General features: G+C 44.1%; 1 protein-coding gene across 3 annotated transcripts in view; it reads left to right on the plus strand.

Annotated features, from left to right (window-relative positions):
• Positions 1-20,987, plus strand: part of LOC137299520 (alpha/beta hydrolase domain-containing protein 17B-like) — a 116,873-nt gene that overhangs the window by 18,471 nt on the left and 77,415 nt on the right. For all 3 annotated transcript variants that reach the window (XR_010957912.1, XR_010957911.1, XM_067968325.1), the window contains exon 2: positions 10,779-10,973. Coding sequence is in view for 1 of the 3 variants with exons in the window: in XM_067968325.1 (XP_067824426.1) it covers positions 10,779-10,973 (195 nt within the window). In the remaining 2 variants the exon portion in view is untranslated. The remainder of the gene's footprint in view (positions 1-10,778; positions 10,974-20,987) is intronic.

Here is a 20,987-nt window from a genome sequence, read left to right on the forward strand (position 1 = left end):
TAAAGACAAAAGAAAGACTTGCATTTATTTTATGCCTTTCATGACCTCTGGACGTCCCAAAGCGCTATTACAGCCAATGAAGTACTTTTGAACTGTATTCACTGTTGTAATGTAGGAAACGCGACAGCAGATTTATGCACAACAAGGTCCCACAATCAGTAATGAAATAAATGACCAGATAATCTTTTTTAGTGATGTTGATTGAGGGATAAATATTGACCAGGACACTGAGAAAACTCCCCTGCTCTTCGAATAGCGCCGTGGTATGTTTTACATCCACTTGAGAGGACAGACGTTGCCTCAGTTTAATGTCTCATCCAAACGATGGCACCTCCGACAGGGCAGCACTCCCTCAGCTCTGCATAGAAGTGCCAGCCCAGATTATGTTCTCAAGTCTCTGGAATGGGGCTTGAACCCACAACGTTCTGACTTCGAGGCAAGAGTTTTACCACTGAGCCAAGGCTGACACCTTAAATGTACCTCTCGCACACTCCGCAACCATCTCATACACCAACTCTACAGCAGACGCCACAACCTCGAAACCAAGATAGAGTCCATACTCTCAACCTGTACTCAGGACACAGCAGACCAGCTACGTTATACCGCCAAACAGACGAGGCAACGGAACAACGCTGCCTACATGAAAACCAAGAGCAGGAAGCTTGAGAAACTCGGCATCACCACCAGCAACAACCAAGCTTCCCCTGGTACCACGGTTGCAACCACAGGGAAGTCTATTGTCAATTTATCCGACCACACCCTTCAACCAGACGAAATCGAAGTTCTCAGCCGAGGGCTCAATTTCTGCCCCACTACCAAAATGGACCCCACTAGTCTCGCGGCGGACACAGAGGAATTCATCAGGAGAATGAGGCTCCGGGAATTCTACCACAAACCCCAAGATTTCAGCAGCGAACCCAATGAGACAATCGACGATCCGGAACAGCAGACAGAGGGATCCGCGGTACAGCAACCGAAGAGGAAAGAGTCAAACTGGACTCCTCCGGAGGGTCGCTGCCCTCAGCTGGACATGTATGCTCAAGCTGTCAGGAAATGCGTCAATGCCAGATTCATCAGCCGCACTCAGAAGACAGTCCAGAATGTCACCCGAGCACAACGCAACGCCATCAACGCTCTCAAGACCAACCGCAACATCGTCATCAAACCAGCGGACAAAGGAGGAGCCATAGTCATACAGAACAGAACAGACTATTGCAAAGAAGCATACCGACAACTGGACAACCAGGAACACTACAGACGGTTACCCGCAGATCCGACCAAAGAACACACCCACCAGCTCAACAAACTGATCAAGACCTTCGATCCAGACCTTCAAAGCATCCTACGCATTCTCATCCCACGTAATCCCCGCGTGGGAGACTTCTACTGCCTCCCAAAGATACACAAAGCCAACACACCCGGACGTCCCATCGTATCAGGCAACGGAACCCTGTGTGAGAACCTCTCTGGATACATCGAGGGCATCCTGAAACCCATCGTACAGGGAACCCCCAGCTTCTGTCGTGACACTACAGACTTCCTACAAAAACTCAGTACCCACGGACCAGTTGAACCAGGAACACTTCTCACCACGATGGACGTCTTGGCACTATACACCAGTATCCCCCACGATGACGGCATCGCTGCGACAGCATCAATACTCAACACCAACAACAGCCAATCTCCGGAAGCCATCCTACAACTCATCCGCTTCATCCTGGATCACAATGTCTTCACCTTCGATAACCAGTTCTTTACCCAAACACACGGAACAGCCATGGGGACCAAATTCGCACCCCAATACGCCAACATTTTCATGCACAAGTTCGAGCAGGACTTCTTCACTGCACAAGACCTCCAACCAACACTATACACCAGATACATCGACGACATTTTCTTTCTATGGACCCACGGCAAGGAATCACTAAAGAGACTACACGATAACATCAACAAGTTCCATCCCACCATCAAGCTCACCATGGACTACTCCTCAGAATCAGTTTCTTTCTTGGACACACGAATCTCCATCAAAGACGGGCACCTCAGCACCTCACTCTACCGCAAGCCCACGGACAACCTCACGATGCTCCACTTTTCCAGCTTCCACCCTAACCACGTCAAAGAGGCCATCCCCTATGGACAGGCCCTGCGAATACACAGGGTCTGCTCAGACGAGGAGGAACGCGATGGACACCTACAGACGCTGAAAGACGCCCTAGTAAGAACGGGATATGACGCTCGACTCATCGATCGACAGTTCCGACGGGCCACAGCAAAAAATCGCATAGACCTCCTCAGGAGACTAACACGGGACGCAACCAACAGAGTACCCTTTGTCGTCCAGTACTTCCCCGGAGCGGAGAAACTACGCCATGTTCTCCGCAGCCTTCAACATGTCATCAATGAGGACAAACACCTCGCTATGGCCATCCCCACACCTCCACTACTCGCCTTTAAACAGCCACCCAACCTCAAACAGACCATCGTTCGCAGCAAACTACCTAGCTTTCAAGAGAACAGCGTCCACGACGCCACACAACCCTGCCACGGTAACCTCTGCAAGACATGCCAGATCATCGACACAGATACCACCATCACACGAGAGGACACCACCCACCAGGTGCATGGTTCATACTCCTGTGACTCGGCCAACGTTGTCTACCTCATACGTTGCAGGAAAGGATGCCCCAGAGCATGGTACATTGGCGAGACCATGCAGACGCTGCGACAACGGATGAACGGACACCGCGCAACAATCGCCAAACAGGAGGGTTCCCTCCCAGTCGGGGAACACTTCAGCAGTCATGGACATTCATCCACCGACCTTCGGGTAAGCGTACTCCAAGGCGGCCTTCGAGACACACGACAACGCAAAATCGTCGAGCAGAAATTGATAGCCAAGTTCCGCACCCATGAGGACGGCCTCAACCGGGATCTTGGGTTCATGTCACGCTACACGTTACCCCACCAGCGAACAAATGTTATCTGTTTTTAATATAATGGGTCATTTGCTGGCTCTCTCTGCCTTCCGGATGTTTCTGCCTCTCTCTGTTTTTTTTTCTCTTTTTTTTCCCTGTTTGTTTTTTTGTTGAATGTGTATTCGGGGGTTCTGCAGGTGACACCTCTCTGTCTGAACACGGTGATTGCCTTGGCAACGGGCAGTTGCAGGGGCAGTCTGTAAACACCATGTATTGTTCTATATGTATAAATGCGTAGGCTTCAAGGAGCTCTTGAAACATTTGCCTGAGGAAGGAGAAAATCTCCGAAAGCTTGTGAATTTAAAATAAAATTGCTGGACTATAACTTGGTGTTGTAAAATTGTTTACAATTGTCAACCCCAGTCCATCACCGGCATCTCCACGTCATGACCTTAAATGACAGCAGTGGTTACTCATAAGTGAAACTGCACTTGTAAACTTTATTGAGTCCTTGTCATTTTGATTGAACACTCAATAATGTTACTCGAGCTTTTTAGTTGAGACCAAGCCGGTCTACAAGCCTAATTGAATAGTTTCACCTATTTAGACTTGCATACGTCTGAAAACCTTATGCTAGTCATTTCTGTAATAAACAGCTGCTGAAAACTGGACATGGAAGTCCTAATGGAAACCACAGTAGTTTGAAAATCCTCAGTTTAATGATGGATAGGAGACCCAGATTTGTAGTGTGACTGAAGCAGACCTCTGTCTTGCTTCAAATAGTAAAATCACTGTATCTTGGCACTGTATCTTGGCACATCAGGTACAGGTGATCTGGTGCTGAAGTCTGAGGCCTGCTGTGCACCTGTAATGCACAGTGTCGTATAATGTAGTGGAAAAGCACCTGTGCGGCTGAGGGTTAGCATGCCAGACATGTGCTTGCCTCATTAAGACCCCAAGAAAAATACTGATGCGTTCTTGGCCCATAATGAATTCTCAGTACCTGAACACCACTTTGCAAAAGGAGTGTTGGATGGTTGGTCTGTACACGCTTGATGGTAGCTGTTCCTGCTTGATAGTTGCATCCTGTAGTTGGCCCATTATGGTGTCCTTGGGTTTCACTACTGCAGCTATTGAAACCTGCTAAACTCTGCACCCCATTTACCATGTGTGGTATTAGCCAAAGGAACTGTACCAGGGCTCTGCCTAAATAGGACATCGCGGTATCCCACAGGCCATTCCTTTCTATCTGTTGGTTCATGCAGGAGGAAGGGCAGGAAAGGTATGAAATGAAGGCCAACTTGTGCATCCACGATGATTGCAGCCTGATGCAACTTACACAACCGTACCCTGCAAAGGGTCATTGTCATGGAACAAGTGGAGAAAAAGAGAACTTGCCACTGGTGACAAGAAGATTCACCCATCATCCACCTTGGGTGAGTCTGTTAACATGCAGGTACCTTGTGTTGGCTAAGTGTTTGCTGTCTTTTCCTTGTCACATTAGATGGGCCACAGGACAAATACATAGACATGACCTCAATACAGAGCACAGTGTTAAAACATGGGCATACCTATGAATTTGGAAAGTAAGTGAGCATTTGCTGTAGTGGTGTGCAACCTCTGTGATGCTCCACAAAGCTTATAATGAAATCCTATTAAGATGCATTGTAAGGTACCATTGCAAAATTAAACAATGTATGAGCATGCATACTGTGGCATCTGCCCTTAGGATCTGCTTAGGTGAGATAGCTTTCACTCTACCAGCTACCTCTTTTTCAGGATAACTCGTGTCACTCTTCAGAGATGAAAGCCCTCTGCTCCAAAAAGGATTATCATTATTTTCTAGCAAATTCTGCAGCAGGACTTCTGAAGCTGCACCCGGAAGGTGTGAATTTGTCGTCATGATCTTGCTGCATCCATTTCTGCCTTTCAGTAGCAGTACAGCTGGAAAGCAACCAGTAACCCTTCAGGATCTGCTGGCACCAGATATTGTGGCCTCTTTGCTTCATGTGTTGTGCTGCGGTATCACTGCGATATTAAGCAAAGCAACTGACCTCACATTATAACATGAGGTAACCGCATGGCACACAGAGCTCAAAGAGCTCCTGCTGCTACTGTGCTGGGATTGCATTATTGGCTCCTAATATATTTTTCCCACAAAATTTTAGATAGGACAATATGTTGTGAATTTAAAATGAAACTTTGTTCAATAGCATTCTTAAATCAGTTTGCTTTGTTTTTTGTATGATGGAAAGTGAGACAGTACACACATCTGTCTCAAGATAGCTATTGGTTTCAAGATAAGGCCTGTTCCCTTGGTATTATTGATTGCCTATATGTATAAATTAATTGCATCAGATGTTACCTCGTGACTTTGAGATGTTAATGCAGCGTGAGCTTGAAGTCTGATATTGGTGCCAAGTTATCTGTTTGAGAACAGCTAAGCTGTTCGATATGCAAGCCAACTGTCAGAAATAAATAAAGCTCATCAGATTCCAGAAGTCTTCCGTTTACACTCTGCCTGAAAGCTAAAGTTGATTACTAACATGTTTTCATGCCGAGTGTGAAAGAACTGTTTTGATCTGCGATGTCAAAAGTTAGCTTAGAATAATATAGATGACTGGCTTTCCTATTCTGCAGTTCTCTTGTTTCACCTGTTTTTTTCCATGTTGTGGTGGCCAGTCCTTCGAGTGACGAAGCATTCACATTACAATCATCAAACACTCGGTTAAAAAGTTCTGAAAAAGACTCAAGATATGTCACTTATTATTTTTGAGACAGCTTATAAGTCCAGCATTGTATTGCTGATAGTTCTGTTGTCTTACTTTTATTTCTGCATAATTAAAAACCGGTGTAAATAAATTAGTTACTAACTTTGGAGAGGGTAGGAGTGCATGGTGGGTAGTCCATGTAACCTCAAGCATGAAATATCTGAGTAAAAGGCTAATTGTTAACCCTGTGGCACGCTACTAACACTCTCAACATGCGTAGTTGTAAGTTTTAAGTCATTTAGAGACAACGGTTTGCCTGTGGAAACTGCATTTTGCTGTGAACACAAATAGAGGGTGTTAGGGGAGAGTCCAAATTGTAACCAGGAGAAAGAGCTTTTTGTTTGAAGAAAACTGTACCAAATGACTTGGACGGCAATTGTTCTTTATACCACCAAGATCAGACTGATGTAACAGTGATATTGAGTTCACAATGCAATGAAACACCTTTGTAGCAATGACTGCACATGGTTTGTGTAGATGGGCAGTTTCTCCAAAACTGCTTTCGTTGTCTATATTTTGACAAGGCTATGCTGAATGAAACTGGGCTATGAGTTTTCATATTCTTTTGCTGTGTGTTCACTTTTTAAAGTGCCGCTGGAGTGATGTAAACAGAGCCTTCATGATCACTGTGAAAAAAGGCAGGTTTGTACAATCAAAATTTGGCTGTTGTACCCATGCAGGAAGCTGACTCACTGTAAAAATAGGTGTCAAAGTCCTGGTACACTTAGTGCTAGGGCCTTCTACAGTTAGAATAAAAAAGAGCAGAGAAAGCCTCACTTTTTCTGTAGGATTTGTGTTAAGTAATAGAGATTTGGGTGGGAGAGTATTATTAATTTGGCTACAGTATAATGTACAGTAAGGCTATGCTAAATGGTAATTTTGGCAACTCAATAATTATTAAGATAATTCAATACAGCAGACCTCTTTACATTATTGGTTTGGGAACTATGCTAACACCTGTTCTAATTGGAAGAGGAGTAGGCCATTTTAGCCCCTCGAGCCTGTTCCGCCATTCATTGAGACCCAAGCTGATCTGTGACGTAACTCCATACATCCGCCTTAGCCCCATTTACCTTATTACTTTGGTTAACAAAAATCTATTGATCTCAGATTTTAAAGTTAACAATTGCATTAGCATCAACTGCTGTTTGTGGAAGAGTTCCAAACTTTTACCACCCTTTGCATGTTGAAGCGTTTCCTAACTTCTACTGTACATTATGGAAAAGAATAAAGGAGAGTTTGAATTGGCTAAAGATCTGATACCTATGCAATTCCATTCGCTCTCTGAACCCGGTGTTGAATTAAACCAGAGAAATTGAGAGAAACACAGGCAGTGACCTGAAAATCAATACAAACATCTTATCAATGAGTTCTTTGTGCATTTTTCTGGGTTTTAAGAGATGGGTTCACTGTCATCCAACTTTACTACTGTGTATGGTAGGGTGGCCAACATTGGACCGTATTACAGGAGATTTCATCACACGAACCCCTGCCTCCAACCGCTCCGCCCCCACATTCCTGCCATTGGTCGCCAGACACATCAATCCTCTTGGAAATTGGTTAATGATGGTGGCTGCGATACCCAGAATCCTCTATGCTCCAGAAACTACTCTACAATCACATTTTACCAGTTAGAATGTGCATGTAGCAGGGGCGCATTGCATTGCTGTTTGTTGCGAGTCCAGCTGGAGTGAAATGGGAGAAGAAAATACCCCTATGATTTTTCTCCCGGGTTGCTTGCAGGAATGTCCAGGTGATTAGTCTTTTTATATCCAGGAGGGTTGGCAACCCTAGTAGTAGATTGGCCCCTGGGGCATTGAAATTCACAATAGGCGCTAACCTTTTCGATCCAATTACAATAACCCAGATTTTGCTCTCAAAACAATGGTGAGGCTAATGGCACTTGCCGATATTTATGCACAAATGGTACAGCAACTTCAGACGAGAGGCAGATGCGTGGTTAAACTCAAATATCCAAATGTTGCTGTCGGAGATGCGCCGCTCTGCCGTTATCTTCATGAAAACGGCATCTCACTGTCTGCCTCACCACTGAAATGCATTGAATGGTGGGAAGTTGCTGTATTTGCACGGTAGATACGTATAAACTCGTTAAGAAAGTTAGGGCTGGTCTGAAGTGACTGAACTGTCTTTGAGCCATTTAAGGTCTGTGCATATTTAATTAAGCCTGGAATCCAACAAAGGGAGCTTTTTAGCTCAAAAGCAAAATACTTCGGTTGCTGGAAATTTGAAATAAACTTAAAAAATGCTGGAAATATTCAGCAAGTCAGGCAGCATCTGTGGAGAAAGAAACAGAGTTAACGTTTCAGGTCGATGACCTTTCGTCAGAACTGGTAGAAGTTGAAGATTAAACAGGAAAGAATAAAAGGGAAGGTCTCTGATAGGGTGGACGGTAGGAGTGATTAAAGGACAAAAGGGATGATGGTGCAAGGCAAGGACCGTTGTAATGGGACAAGTAAAGAAAGAAAAGATGGGTCTAGTGGAGATGTATAAGGCATGAGCAGAACCATTACCAGCACCTGTTGTCCAAAAAAAAATAGGAGCAGTGGTTATGATCTGAAGTTATTGAAATCAGTGTTGAGTCCAGAAGGTTGTAAAGTGCCTAATCAAAAGGTGAGGTGCTGTTCCTCGATCTTCTGTTGAGCTTCATTGGAACAGTGTAAGAGGCTGAGGACAGCGAGGTCAGATTTGGAGTGGGATGGGGAATTAAAATGGCAAGCGTCCGGCAGGTCAGTGTTACGTTTGTGGACTGAGCAGAGGTGTTCAGCAAAGCAATTGCCCAATCTGCGTTTGGTCTCCCCAGTGTAGAGGAGACTGCATTGTGAGCAGTGAATACAGTATACTAAATTGAAAGCAGTACAAGTAAATCACTGTTTAACCTGGAAGAAGTGTTTGGAGCCGTGGCCACTGGGAATGGAGGAGGTGAAAGGGCAGGTGCTACATCTCCTGCGCTTGCACGGGAAGGTGCCTTGAGGGGGCGAGTGGGTGTGATGGAAGAATGGACCAGGGTGTCAAGGACGAAACGGTCCCTTCAAAATGTTGAAGGGGGAGGGAAGGGGAAGATGTGTTTGTTGGCGGGATTGCACTGGAGGTGGCAGAAATGGCGGCGGATGATATGTTGAATGTGGAGGCTGGTGGCGTGGAAGGTGAGGACAAGGGGGATTCTATCATGGTTCAGGTAGGGAGCAGCAGAAGTGCGGGAAATGGGACGGACATGATTGAGGGCCCTGTAAACTACAGTGGAGAGGAATCCTTGGAAGAGGAAAAAGGAAGACCTATTGGAAGCACTGGTGTGGAAGGTTGCATTGTTGGAACAGATGCAACGGAGTCGGAGAAATTGGGAGAAGGGAAAAATTTACACTTCCTTCTCCGTCCTTGCATTGTTAATTTCACAATCCTTCAATCTCATTGCTTACGGAGATGCACCGTTGCTTGCCGTGTTCACTCAGATCCCAGATGCCTTATTTCCCTTGCTGCGATGTTATCAGCTCGCACTTTCAGTAACTTGCCACGCAAAAAATATTAAAACCTAAACGTGCAAGGGCAAGTATAACTAATGGCAGATGCCATTAGATGTCCTGTTACAGGAAAATCCGGGCCATTAATTAATCTAATGTTGCAGGGCAATTCCTCATTCTATTTGAGTTTTGTGCCTTTGTGAATTCAAAATGAATTCAAACACATTGTGTTTTTTTTCATCCAGTATACGTTGTGTTTAGGACTGTCGGCCAATTCTTTGTGATCATATATTAAAATAATTAATGAAATATTTGAGTACAATGAATCTATATTAAGAAAGAAAATTGTGGCATCCTGAGTTCAGCGTCTTACATAAGATGTGACAACATCACTGAATGAAACACAACTCTGTTTGAATGCAATTTACGTTCTGCTGAAAAACTAAAACCCAAAGTATCTGATTAGTCACTGTAACCACATCACCAGCCTGTTGTAGAACAGGAGTCAAAAAATCCAGTCAAATGTGTGGGTGGTGCTATAACATGCCTGTCCTGACTACATTTGTTCGCAAGTTCATTCCGGCACTTAATTTTCTGCCTATTAACTGTTCCTTGTCAATGTGAATTGTGGTCTGTGGATTTTTCCGAATTTGCTCTATTTGATTTCAGGTGACCCATCCAGCCACTTGAGGTAAATGAAGTGTCCAGGTCTGTAACACACTGGCTCAAAAATTCAAACTTTAAAATTGCACTTCAAAGGGTTGGTGAAGGATTCTGCCGTACAAGTTGGAATCCTGGAGCTAAAAGTTGGAATGTTTGATGCAAAGGGTTGGAAGAGACCATTGTGGTCCATCTGGCCGATCCCATGTAGTGGATCCACGAATGGCAGATATATTTCAGTTAATATATGGCATCAATATCTGTAATCTACATTATTGCTTGAAGACTGAGACTAAACTGGCTGTAAAGACCTTGTGATTATGCTGAGCATACTGTGTTGCTTCACAATGAGAATATTGCATTGTTCAGAGGAGCAAATTCTGTAAATTTCCACTCCAGTGAATGTACAGTCTTGGGGAAAAATAGGTTGATGTAGCAGCTTTGACCTCCGAATACAACAATTGCGGGCCAGCTGTTGGTTTATGAGTGCTTTACTGCACTGTATAAGTAAGTGGGGAAAAAAAATCAGGTAGCTATAAATGTAATCTTGTTAACTGTGTGGATTTTCATTATGAATTGTGAGGATCTTAAGCATGATGGATAGATAAGGTCCTCCGGACTGCACATATACTGTTATTGTGGACATATTGGTCTTGGTCCAGGTCCTGATGATGGTGTAAAATATTCTGGACTATCTGTTTATGGTCTTTAGTATACGATTGTAATTCTGCCTTATCAAATATCTGTTTTTGGAATCTCTCTTTGACCGTTTAAGTAAGGTTCCTCTCAGTGCCAGAAAACATTTCCATTCACTCCACAGATGCAGTCCATTACAGTGATATTTTCTACCAGCTTTGGATCTTCTACCTGTGGAGTTTTCTACCTCAGAATACTTGCACTAATGAAATGACTTTGGTATCAGCTTGTAACTGTTGTTCTCATTTTGCTTCCAGGTTCACCCTTCTCTTCTCCCATGGGAATGCAGTGGATTTGGGTCAGATGAGCAGCTTCTACATCGGTCTAGGCACCAGAATCAACTGTAACATCTTCTCCTATGACTACTCAGGGTATGGAGTCAGCAATGGAAAACCTTCTGAAAAGAACTTGTATGCCGATATCGATGCTGCATGGCAGGCGTTGAGGACCAGGTATGTTTTATCAAGCATTGAAGGAGCTCATTACTTATGTTAAGATTTCTCATCTTACTATAGTTTGCTGCACATTTTGCTAATTGCTTAGTAAGTGTCAGTAGTTTTATATGGTTCATTAAGGTGCTGGCATATTTGACAGATACAATGCAGGTGATCGTAGAACATATGAAGTATAATCTGACTGCATAATCCACGAGTGAGAGTGTTGAAATACCTGGCTCTTCAGTTAATTCAAAATTGTCTATATTTTTGAATGGGTCCTGTTTTTGCAGTGGCAGAGTGATACCCAGCGATGATTCGGGATGGGGAATGGAGTACAGATTATAGTTCTGCTATGTCAAAATGCCAAGTAGTGCAGAGTCTTGCACATACACTGTGGATATTATTTTGCGATTATCATGGTCATGCTCTTACCATAATGTTATATAATATTTAGTGTTAGCCATGTATGTTGAGGCAGAAAGTTGCAGGACAGAGTCTATCCTGGTATGGTCCGTACGGCGATCTATTCCAGGTGGATAGGAGTAGTGAGGAGAGAGAAAGAAAGAACTTGCATTTATTTAGCACCTTATCGAGTCTTCAGGGTGTCCCAAAGATCTCCAACTAGAGGATTACTTCATGAAGTGTAGCCAATGTTGTTACTAGGGCAAACAAAGCAGCCAATTTGCACACAGCAAGATCCTACAAACAGCAACTGAATGAAAGGAGTGATTGTTGAGTGTTGGCCAGGACCCTGAGATGGCTCCCTGCTTTTCTTTGAGTAGTATTGTGGAATCTTTTACATCCACCTGAACAGACGTACAGGGCCTTGGTTTGACATCCCATTCAAAAGACGGCACCTCCAACAGTGTGGTACTGCCTTTGTGTTACATTGAAGTGTTAGTCTAAATGATGTGCTCAAATTTGTCGTGGGGCTTGAACGCATGACCTGCTGACTCAGGTAAGAGTGCTACTGTCACAATTTTCGTGTTTTTGCACCAGATATTTTCTCTGATTCAGCATCACCAGGCACGCTCTCAGCAGACCTTGCATTCTATGATTCAGAGTGCACCTTTTACTGTCCAGTATTTAATTAAACAATATCATGACCCAGGGATTATAACAGAGATCCTTAGTCCATATACTAGCTACTGAAATATCACACATGCCACCATTTGCATTCCCCTCATCACAGAAGGTGGACTGAAAAGCACTAACAAATCAGGCACAGCTTCAAACTGACCAACCGGTTTATTTTACATAACATACATGAATGAACAGTTAAATAGTTTTCACAGTGACAACATTCAATTTCCTACTTCATGGGTTATGAAAAATAATAAAGATGCAATTTAATAATTCCATGAATGCAGGCTCATTTCTCTCGCTACTCTATTCAAATCTAAGTTGGTTCAGGCTTTTTAAATGCAGGAAGCTTTTTGTTGCTGCTACCTGTTAATCTCACAGCTGACTCTGTGTGAGAGAGAGAGAGAGACTTCTCTGTCCCTGGCTTTAAGCCTGTGTGTAGACAATATACCTTTCATAATTTAATTAACCCACCATGGATATTCTACAAACATTGACTGAAGACAGAGACCAATTTCTTGATGGCTCAAGAGTAGTCTCAGTCTTGCCGTTGGAGTTGGAATTGATGGAAAGTTGAAATAAATCATCCTGTCACACCATTTGTAGTGGTTTGTGAAATTTAGACATGCTCAAGTGAGAGAGGAGTGAAAGATAAAGGGGGGGAATTTTAACCTCCCAGAAGGGGTGGAGGGTTTTAAAAATTTAAAAATGTGAAACCCGACCTCAGCCCACCTCCAGTTTTAATGGAGGCGGGTTGGAGGGGGCGGGTGACTATCCTGCTCTCCAGAGGCGGGCCTGTCATTTAAATATGTTAACGAGGCTGCGTGCCTCAGATTTTAGCAAAGTTTTAAATTTAATGGCTGTGGGCCAGGTTTCCCAGGGCTTGGGAAACCTGGCAGCTGAAGGGAGGTGAGAATGGTCAGATCCAGAAGGTAAGTGCCTTTCCAGCACTGCTTGTGGGCCAGGAGTAGCAGGAATGCCTCCCACCCCACCAAGTTAACCTGCTTCTCTCCCCCTGCGATCGGACTCTCGTGATCACGGAGACAAAAAATTTTAATGAGATCCTGCCATTAAATTCGGCAGGACCTCCGGGAAAGCCGCATTTCCAGGTTTCCCGGCCACTACACCTGCCCCCCGCTCCCTCCCCGACTCCCCATAAAATATCAGGGCCAAAGCCTCTCACTTATCCTGTGGTATTACCAGTTTGTGCTGTGTTCACCTGGTATTCATGTAACACCAGGATGTACTCATTCCTCTGGAACTGTTGGCTTGGTTACATTTCATGACAGTGCATTCGTACCATAACCCCATCACGAACAGCTAGCACGACAGAGTGAATAATCTTCATTTTTGTGCTGTTACCACTTGGGCTATAGACTTATGATTGCAACTAATTTGAATGTGTATTCATTGGGGGAAGTATGCCACATGTACTGACTAGTGTGGTTTTACCTGAAACTTAAGTGCCAATGGAGGATAGTGGGGTGATATTCTTTAACACCTCCGCACTCACTGTCATGGTGCCAGTGCTGTTCTGATTGCATTGTAACAACAGCATTAATTATGACCCTTGATGAATCCACTATCTCTTCAATTACAATTCAATCTAATCTAATATAGTTCAATTGGGTTTGAAGTGTGCTGTGGCAGTAATCAATAACAGGATGAGCTGCAGTGTTGTCGTATCCATGAATCCTATGAAGTGTAAATCTAGCATCTCTAACAGAAAGTACAAAGGTGCTGATCGGCAGTACAAAAATGTTGTCACATCTCAAAGGGCAGGTGAATTGGAAGGCTATTAATTAAAGTGACAATTGTTTGCTTTTTAAAAAAGCAAATTCCAATTATTTGGTTACTATTATTAACCTGTTATTCTGTAATCTTCCTTTGAAAGTAGATGATGTCATTCTGCTGTTTGTTTATTTTACATCCAGTTTGTAAATATCCATTTTGACTGTGAAACTGGAAAGCAGAAAACAGGGTGACATTGTCTCAGGGCATCTCTGACTACATCCACTTCTTTCTGTACTTTAAGCGGCATAACGACATGGTGTAATAAATGTATGCTAACAAAAACTGATGCCTCACACACAAAAGCTTGGAACCAGAAAAGGCCATTAGGCCTATAAAGCTCTTTCCACAATACATCATGCATGACTACTACCATGACCTATTTCTCCCCTCCCCCAAGTACTTCATCACAACAGCCATCGTGCAAGATCTCATTATTCTCTTCCTAACGCCTGTGTAAGTCAAACTGATTAAAATGTCTAACCTTGAATCCCCTTTCTTTACAGGTATTGCTCCAGTTCTTTTTTAAAGTATCAGCTGACCCAAAATTAAGCTGCTTTTTTCTGGTAAAAAGCACATATTGGGAGACTTTTGCTGCTCACTAGCTGCTGCTAAACTATTAATGTGTTCCTTATAAATGATTATTGATTTTGCTACACCTAACGTACAAAGGAAACCTTCTCCTGTGGTGCTGGTGCATGCACAATATAGCATTTTCTTCTAAACTCACTTTTCTCTGGCCAGTGTCCATGCAACAGCAAAGTAGGTAAAACTACAAGACCAGGCGAGGGACAGGGCAGTTCTGTGCCTCCCCCTCCCACTTGTCTGCTCTGAAATCTATTTGAAGGTTAAACAAAAATATCAATTTGAAAGTGTAATCTACCAATTTTGAGATCCTTTCCCAATACTAAATGTGGTTTCTGTCACAGGTAGTGTTACTGGGATCCCACTGTTCCACTGATCTGCTTATTCCAGATATCTGATATCAAAAAACATAGGAACAATTTTCTATTCAGCTACCAGGGACACTGTTACCAGTGTTGCATAATATGATGACTGGGTTGTTGTATGGAGTAGTGTCATTTTTAATGGTTTAATTTATTTCTTTTCAGTCTCGGTGAGGTAAAGTTTCATCTTTCCAGATTAGTAGCTATGCCTTCAGCTGTGGCCCAGAGTTCAGTGCGCTGTGGTTTAACTTTCCATTCAGACGTCACAGTGTGAACAATCTTTGGTTTTCTTGTTAATATTGTCAATCGGAAAAATAAATGTTCCATGATTTTCTTCCTCATCCTCTCCCCTTGGTAGTGTCCTCTTCAGGTGAGAAGGTGGGAACAGTCCAACCGGTAGACACCTCCACAGTTACTGGCATTGGACTCACAAAGTGATGTACCAAAATGATTTGTGAAAGGATGTTTCACCAGCTGCTTTCTCTCTCCCTCTCTGAGATGATCTGGAAACTTGAAGGGAAGTGGCATGTGACCTACAGTCTCTTGAGGGCCATTAATCCACTTTTCTGTACCTTATCTGATACTGCTTGTAAGGTCAGGCCAGACATTTAAAGTATGGTAGACATAGAATGGGGCTGATATGGCAATGCTTGGTTATCCTGAAATTTTCATGGTCATCAGACAGAAGATACTTTAATCTCAATAGGACTGGAGTCAAACATGGAAGTGAGAGGTGAAGGGAAATATTAGAATTCCCTTCATCACCCAGCCCTGTAATGTTTACTTTTTAATATGATGATGATGCACATTTTTAGAGAGAAACCATTTTGTCTCTGTTTCTCTGGCATTGGTGATGGATGGAAAGGAAGGAAAAAATTACAATCGTTGTTTATAGTCAAAATGCTTGCTGCAGTAAGGTGCTCTTTCCCCGCCCTTTCCTCTCTCATTGATTCCAGTGGGATAAAGCCTGTGCAGCTGTGTGTGGAGTTCAAAGTAACTCCTTGCTATAAAAAAAATTCACTCATCAGCTAGACACGTACTAGCTGTCTGCTCTGCGAGTGGAAAATAATTACCAAGTTGTATTCAGCAAGAATGATGCAATCAGTTCAAAGGCACACCTGTCAACTCTCTCTGTTCATATTATCCTTACTTGTATCTAATTATCTTGTGAAAGTTTATGAATTGATTAAATTAGCCTAAGTGGCTCTAAGGAACAGCAATTGTTCCATTTTCTCCCCACAAGAACCACAGTGAAGCCTTTACGTATTGTATAACCTGGCATTTTAAATGTCTCCAAGCACTTTAAACACAACTAAGACACCGCGCACAGTGTTTCCTTTTTTTACGGCATTTGCAACTCACTTTGCAGGCTAGGGTGTGAAGCAGGAATCCCTCGACTGGAAGACTTTGCAGTGAGGCAGAAATTAATTTACAAGCAAGTCTGTGCCAATGGGCTGTCATTGTAGGTTTCTATAGTGTGGCCGGTGCGGATTACTTTGACAAAATGTCTACCATGCCATGAAATGTTCATAGCTGTGTGATCCACAGATGGAAGTGGACATTTTAGGCAGGGAAAGGTGAAAATTGTTATATGTCTACCCTTCCGATAGAAGTAATATGTGTTTGAATTTTAGTTCTTGGCACCAGGAATGAGAACCTGGCGTGAGGAAGTGGCACTATTTTGGGCAGCTAAGTATGTCAGACAGTACCATGCTTGTTTCCCTATTTTTGTTATATAAGTTGTACCATCACATAGATGGGGGGTGAGGGATATGGAGAGGCAGCATGTGAAACTAGAAGACGGAGGGGTTTGAAAAACTAGTGTCTGTCTTGCCACTTATGTTGGTTTCGTTTTAATGTAAAGATGCACCCCCTGGTGTGGTACTGAGTATACAGACTAGGAAGGCCCCACATTTGATTCTTTGGTGCTGAGTTAGCTTGTGTCAGCTGAGACACTAGTTTGGCACTACAATTGACTTCATTATGCCTGCACTAGGCAGGGGGAAAATCAGGTACTGTTCCAGTCTGCATTGTTTCCAGTGACTTAGAAAGTGCATGTGTGTGGAGTTTGAGGACAACATCAGGTCCTGATTTTAACACCTCCCCCACTCCCCCCCCACCAAGTGGAAACCAGATGGGGCCAGTTAAAAATGAGCGGAACGACTTATCCCCAATGATACTGCTGCCTTCCTGCCGTGTCCCAATGTTGACTTCTTTTGAGCAGGACACCCATCCTAAGCTGGCGGGACCCTCCTTTAAATATGCAGATCGTGGCTCGATGATGTCATCCAAGATCTGATTGCTATTTTAGTCCGAGGCCTCAGCAGAGGAGCAGTGACTGCTTCCCACGATCTACCTGCTGGGAGCTAGATTGTGGGCCAGAAGAGGTGACAGTTATGGTAAATGAGGCCCGGCCATTAATATTGACCGGGCAACCGTGTCTCCGGGCTTCCCTTGTGCGCCGCCCACTTCGGATACCTGCCCTGCGCCCCCCCCCCCCCCCTGTTAAAATCGGCCTCTGTAATGTTAGTTCTTTGATAAAAACTGTGTTTTAAGTGTGTGTGTTAGCTGTACATATTTTCATTCTACTCTGTCCTGCGCCCAAAGGGGATACAGTGGCGATTAACACAGCCCAGTGTCCAGCTCCTCTGGGGGATACAGTGGGGGACTGACCTAGCCCAGTGTCTAGTGCCCCAGGGGTACATTGCGGTCTGACCCAGCCCAGTATCCAGCTCCCCAGGAGGATACAGTGGGGGACTGACACAGCCCGGTGACCAGATCCGCAGGCGGATACAATGGGGACTGCTGGAGCCAACTGTCCAGTCCCTTGGGGGATACATTGGGGACTGACCCAATCCAGTGCCTAGCTCCCCAGGTGCATAGAATGGGGACTGACCAAGCCTTGTGTCCAGCTCCCCAGGGTGAAACAGAGGGGGACAGACCCAGTCCAGTATCCAGATCCCCAGGGGCTAGAGTGGGGACTGACCTAACCCAGTGTTCAGTCCCGTGGGGGATTCATTGGGGTCTGAACTAGCCCATTGTCCAACTCCCCATGGGGATACTGTTGGAACTGTCCCAGCACTGTCCAGATCTGCAGGGGGATACAGAAACAGCTGACCCTGCCAAGTGACCAGATCCCCATGGGATACAGTGGGGAACTGACCCATCCCACTGTCATGCTCCCCAGGGGGATACAGTGGGGACTGACCGACCCAGCCCAGTGTCCAGTTCCACTGGGGGATACCGTGGGGACTGACCCAGCCCAGTGTCCAGCTCCCAAGGGGCATACAGTGGGGCTGAACCATCCCAGTGTCCAGTTTGCCAGAGGATACAGTAAAGACTGAACTTGCCCTGTGTCTAGTTGCCCAGGGAGATACACTGGGGACTGACCCAGCCTGGTGTCCAGCTTATAAGATTCTGAGAGGGCTTGACAGGGTAGATGCTGAGAGGATGTTTTCCCTGGCTGGAGAGTCTAGAACTAGGGGACATAGTCTCAGGATAAGGGGTTGGACATTTAGGACTGAGATGAGGAGAAATTTCTTCACCCAGAAGGTTGTGAATCTTTGGAATTCTCTACCCCAGAGGGCTGTGGACTCAGCCGTTGAGTATATTCCATTCTGAGATCGATAGATTTTTGGACTCTATGGGGATCAGGCAGGAAAGTGGAGTTGAGGTAGAAGATCAGCCATGATCTTAATGAATGGTGGAGCAGGTTTGAGGAGCCGTATGGCCTGCTCCTGCTCTTATTTCTTATGTTCTATAGCTGATGGTGTATTTGTGATCTTTCCTGTTCATCTGAACTGCTGTTTACCTGATTTATTTTTGTGTCTCCAAATGCTTTGGTGAAACTTCATTCCTTTGGTTTCCTCTTTTTCTGTCATTAATCTGTGCCTTCTCTTTGTCAGTGCACTAGATGTTCTTCTATATGAGGGGTCCAACGTAAATTGCAAGTTGTTGCTCAACTAAAAGAAGCGTGATTGTCAGTAGTTGCGTTGAGCTGAGCTTCTGACCCCATATCCTCTCCATCACCAAGACCACCTACCTCCGCCTCCATAATATTGCCTGTCTCTGCCTTGCCCTCAGCCCATTTTCTGCTGAAAATCCTCATCCATGCTTTGTTACCTCCAGACTCAACTATTCCAATGCTCTCCTGGCCGGCCTCCCACATTCCATCCTCTAAACTTCAGCTCATCCAAATCTACTGCCCATATCCTAACTCGCACCTAGTTCTGTTCACCCATCACCCCTGTGTTCGCTGATCTACATTGACTCCCAGTCTGGCAACGCCTCGAATTTAAAATTCTCATCCTAGTGTTTAAATCCCTTCATAGTCTTGCTCCTCTCTATCTCTCTAACCTTCTCCAGCTCCACAACCCTCTGAGAACTCTGCATTCCTCCAATTCTGGCCTCTTGTGCATCCCCAATTTCCTTTCCCCCTCCATTGGTAGCTGTGCCTTCAGCTGCTTAGTCCCCAAGCTCTGGAATTCCCTCCCTAAACCTCTCCACCTCCCTACCTCTCTCTCTTTAAAACCTACCTCACCTGGTAGGACTGTTGATTCTGCAAGGAGAGACCTGCAAGCCAGGGTTGGGTTGAAATGTCAGTCACTTCAGTGAGCATGAGGTGTGCAAAGGTCAGTACTGTGGATTTAATCTAATGTAAAAAGATGATATCCTGGTGAAATAGGCCTAGGAGCTTCACCTGTACAAATCCTTGGGCAGCTGTTACAGAAGCTGGTAATTTATGCTTCAGTTGTAGAGGAAACATTACATGTGCATAGCAGGTACAAGCGTCCGTATAAAAGAGGCAGTGTTAGCAAAATGGAGATGGAAATAGAAAGTGTCATATAAAAAAAAATTCAAAATAGAAAAATTAAAATTTGAATTGAGATTATATATCTTTTTCTGGGCAGATGTATGGTGGAACCCACAGAACTGGTTCTTACTAAGCAAACCTTTGCTTCTGATTTTAGGGAGACATGAATCCACCCACGTATCTCAGATAGCTGAGAAGCTGTTCAGGGTGTGACAGCAGCTCCTGAAAATGACTTGTTAAACTGAACACAAAGCAGTAAAATGTAGAAATGCGGTTGAGTGTGCAGTGCTCAACCCCTTTGTTTAAATAAGATGAACGTTTCATTTGTGGTTGTAGGTTAACGGCTCACATTTTTAATAACCGTCACTATAATGAAGAGGCGGGGACTTGGGGGGGTGGGGGGGGTGGAAATGGGGTGTGAAAAGACTGTTTGTTCTGGATGGCTCTGCATTAATCTGAATTGTTTTCGTCTTAAGAAAACTGTGCTCCATCCCTCCCTTACTTTCTGATGTATTTAGAGTTGCTTCTCCTGAAAGCCCCGACTCACGTTGGAGTCTAATTCAACGGGAGCCTGCTATGCTCTGATACCATATCCAAGTGCTATTGAAGACAGTGAATATCAGCAGAATATTGGATTATGGGGAGGGGGGCTTATCCTCACCCAACATCTGCACATATGCATTTTCCAGCAGGAATCACCAGAACGCGATCCTGGCAAATTGGCTTACCCCTCCCTAACTTTGGTGCACTGAAGCCAATTGCAGCACTCTCAAGCAGTGCTGACTCCGAGACCAGCTAACTCAGCCAAGACTGTGTGGTTAAATTCCACACTGAGCAATACATTTGCCAGCTGAGCCTTCAGGGACCTTTCCTCCTGCTTATAAATGTGCAGTGCGGTTTTACCTTTTGCATTGGAAAACCATTATTGATTTGCTTGTATATGATGTCATGTCAATGGGAACAACCATCTATTCTAGCATGCTCAAAATAGCAATGATCCTTGTTTAGAATGTGTAGCATGGTCTTTATATAGGACAACATTTAGTAGATTGTATACAATTTAATCCTAATGAATGCCTAGCTACGTAATTTGCTAGAAAAAAAGTGCTGTAATTGAATCAGGGTTTCCATACGTGGCAAATCTGACACTTGTATATTTTTGTACCACTCTGTTCAATTAATAATTGAAGTAACAGAAGCATATCAAACATCTTAAATGGAAGTGTCATTTAAAATTCAACAGAAAATATATATTTTACAAATTTAAACAGTTCCTATGCACAAACGGAAGTCAAGCTCAGCACATGAGGACTAGGACTGTAAAAATGGCATAAACATTTGGGCAAATCCTACTGGAACGAGGCTGCTGTTACTAAAAGCACAGAGGGCTCTACT

The sequence above is a fragment of the Heptranchias perlo genome, chromosome 29 (assembly GCF_035084215.1).
Source record: "Heptranchias perlo isolate sHepPer1 chromosome 29, sHepPer1.hap1, whole genome shotgun sequence".
In the NCBI taxonomy this organism is placed as follows: Eukaryota; Metazoa; Chordata; class Chondrichthyes; order Hexanchiformes; family Hexanchidae; genus Heptranchias; species Heptranchias perlo.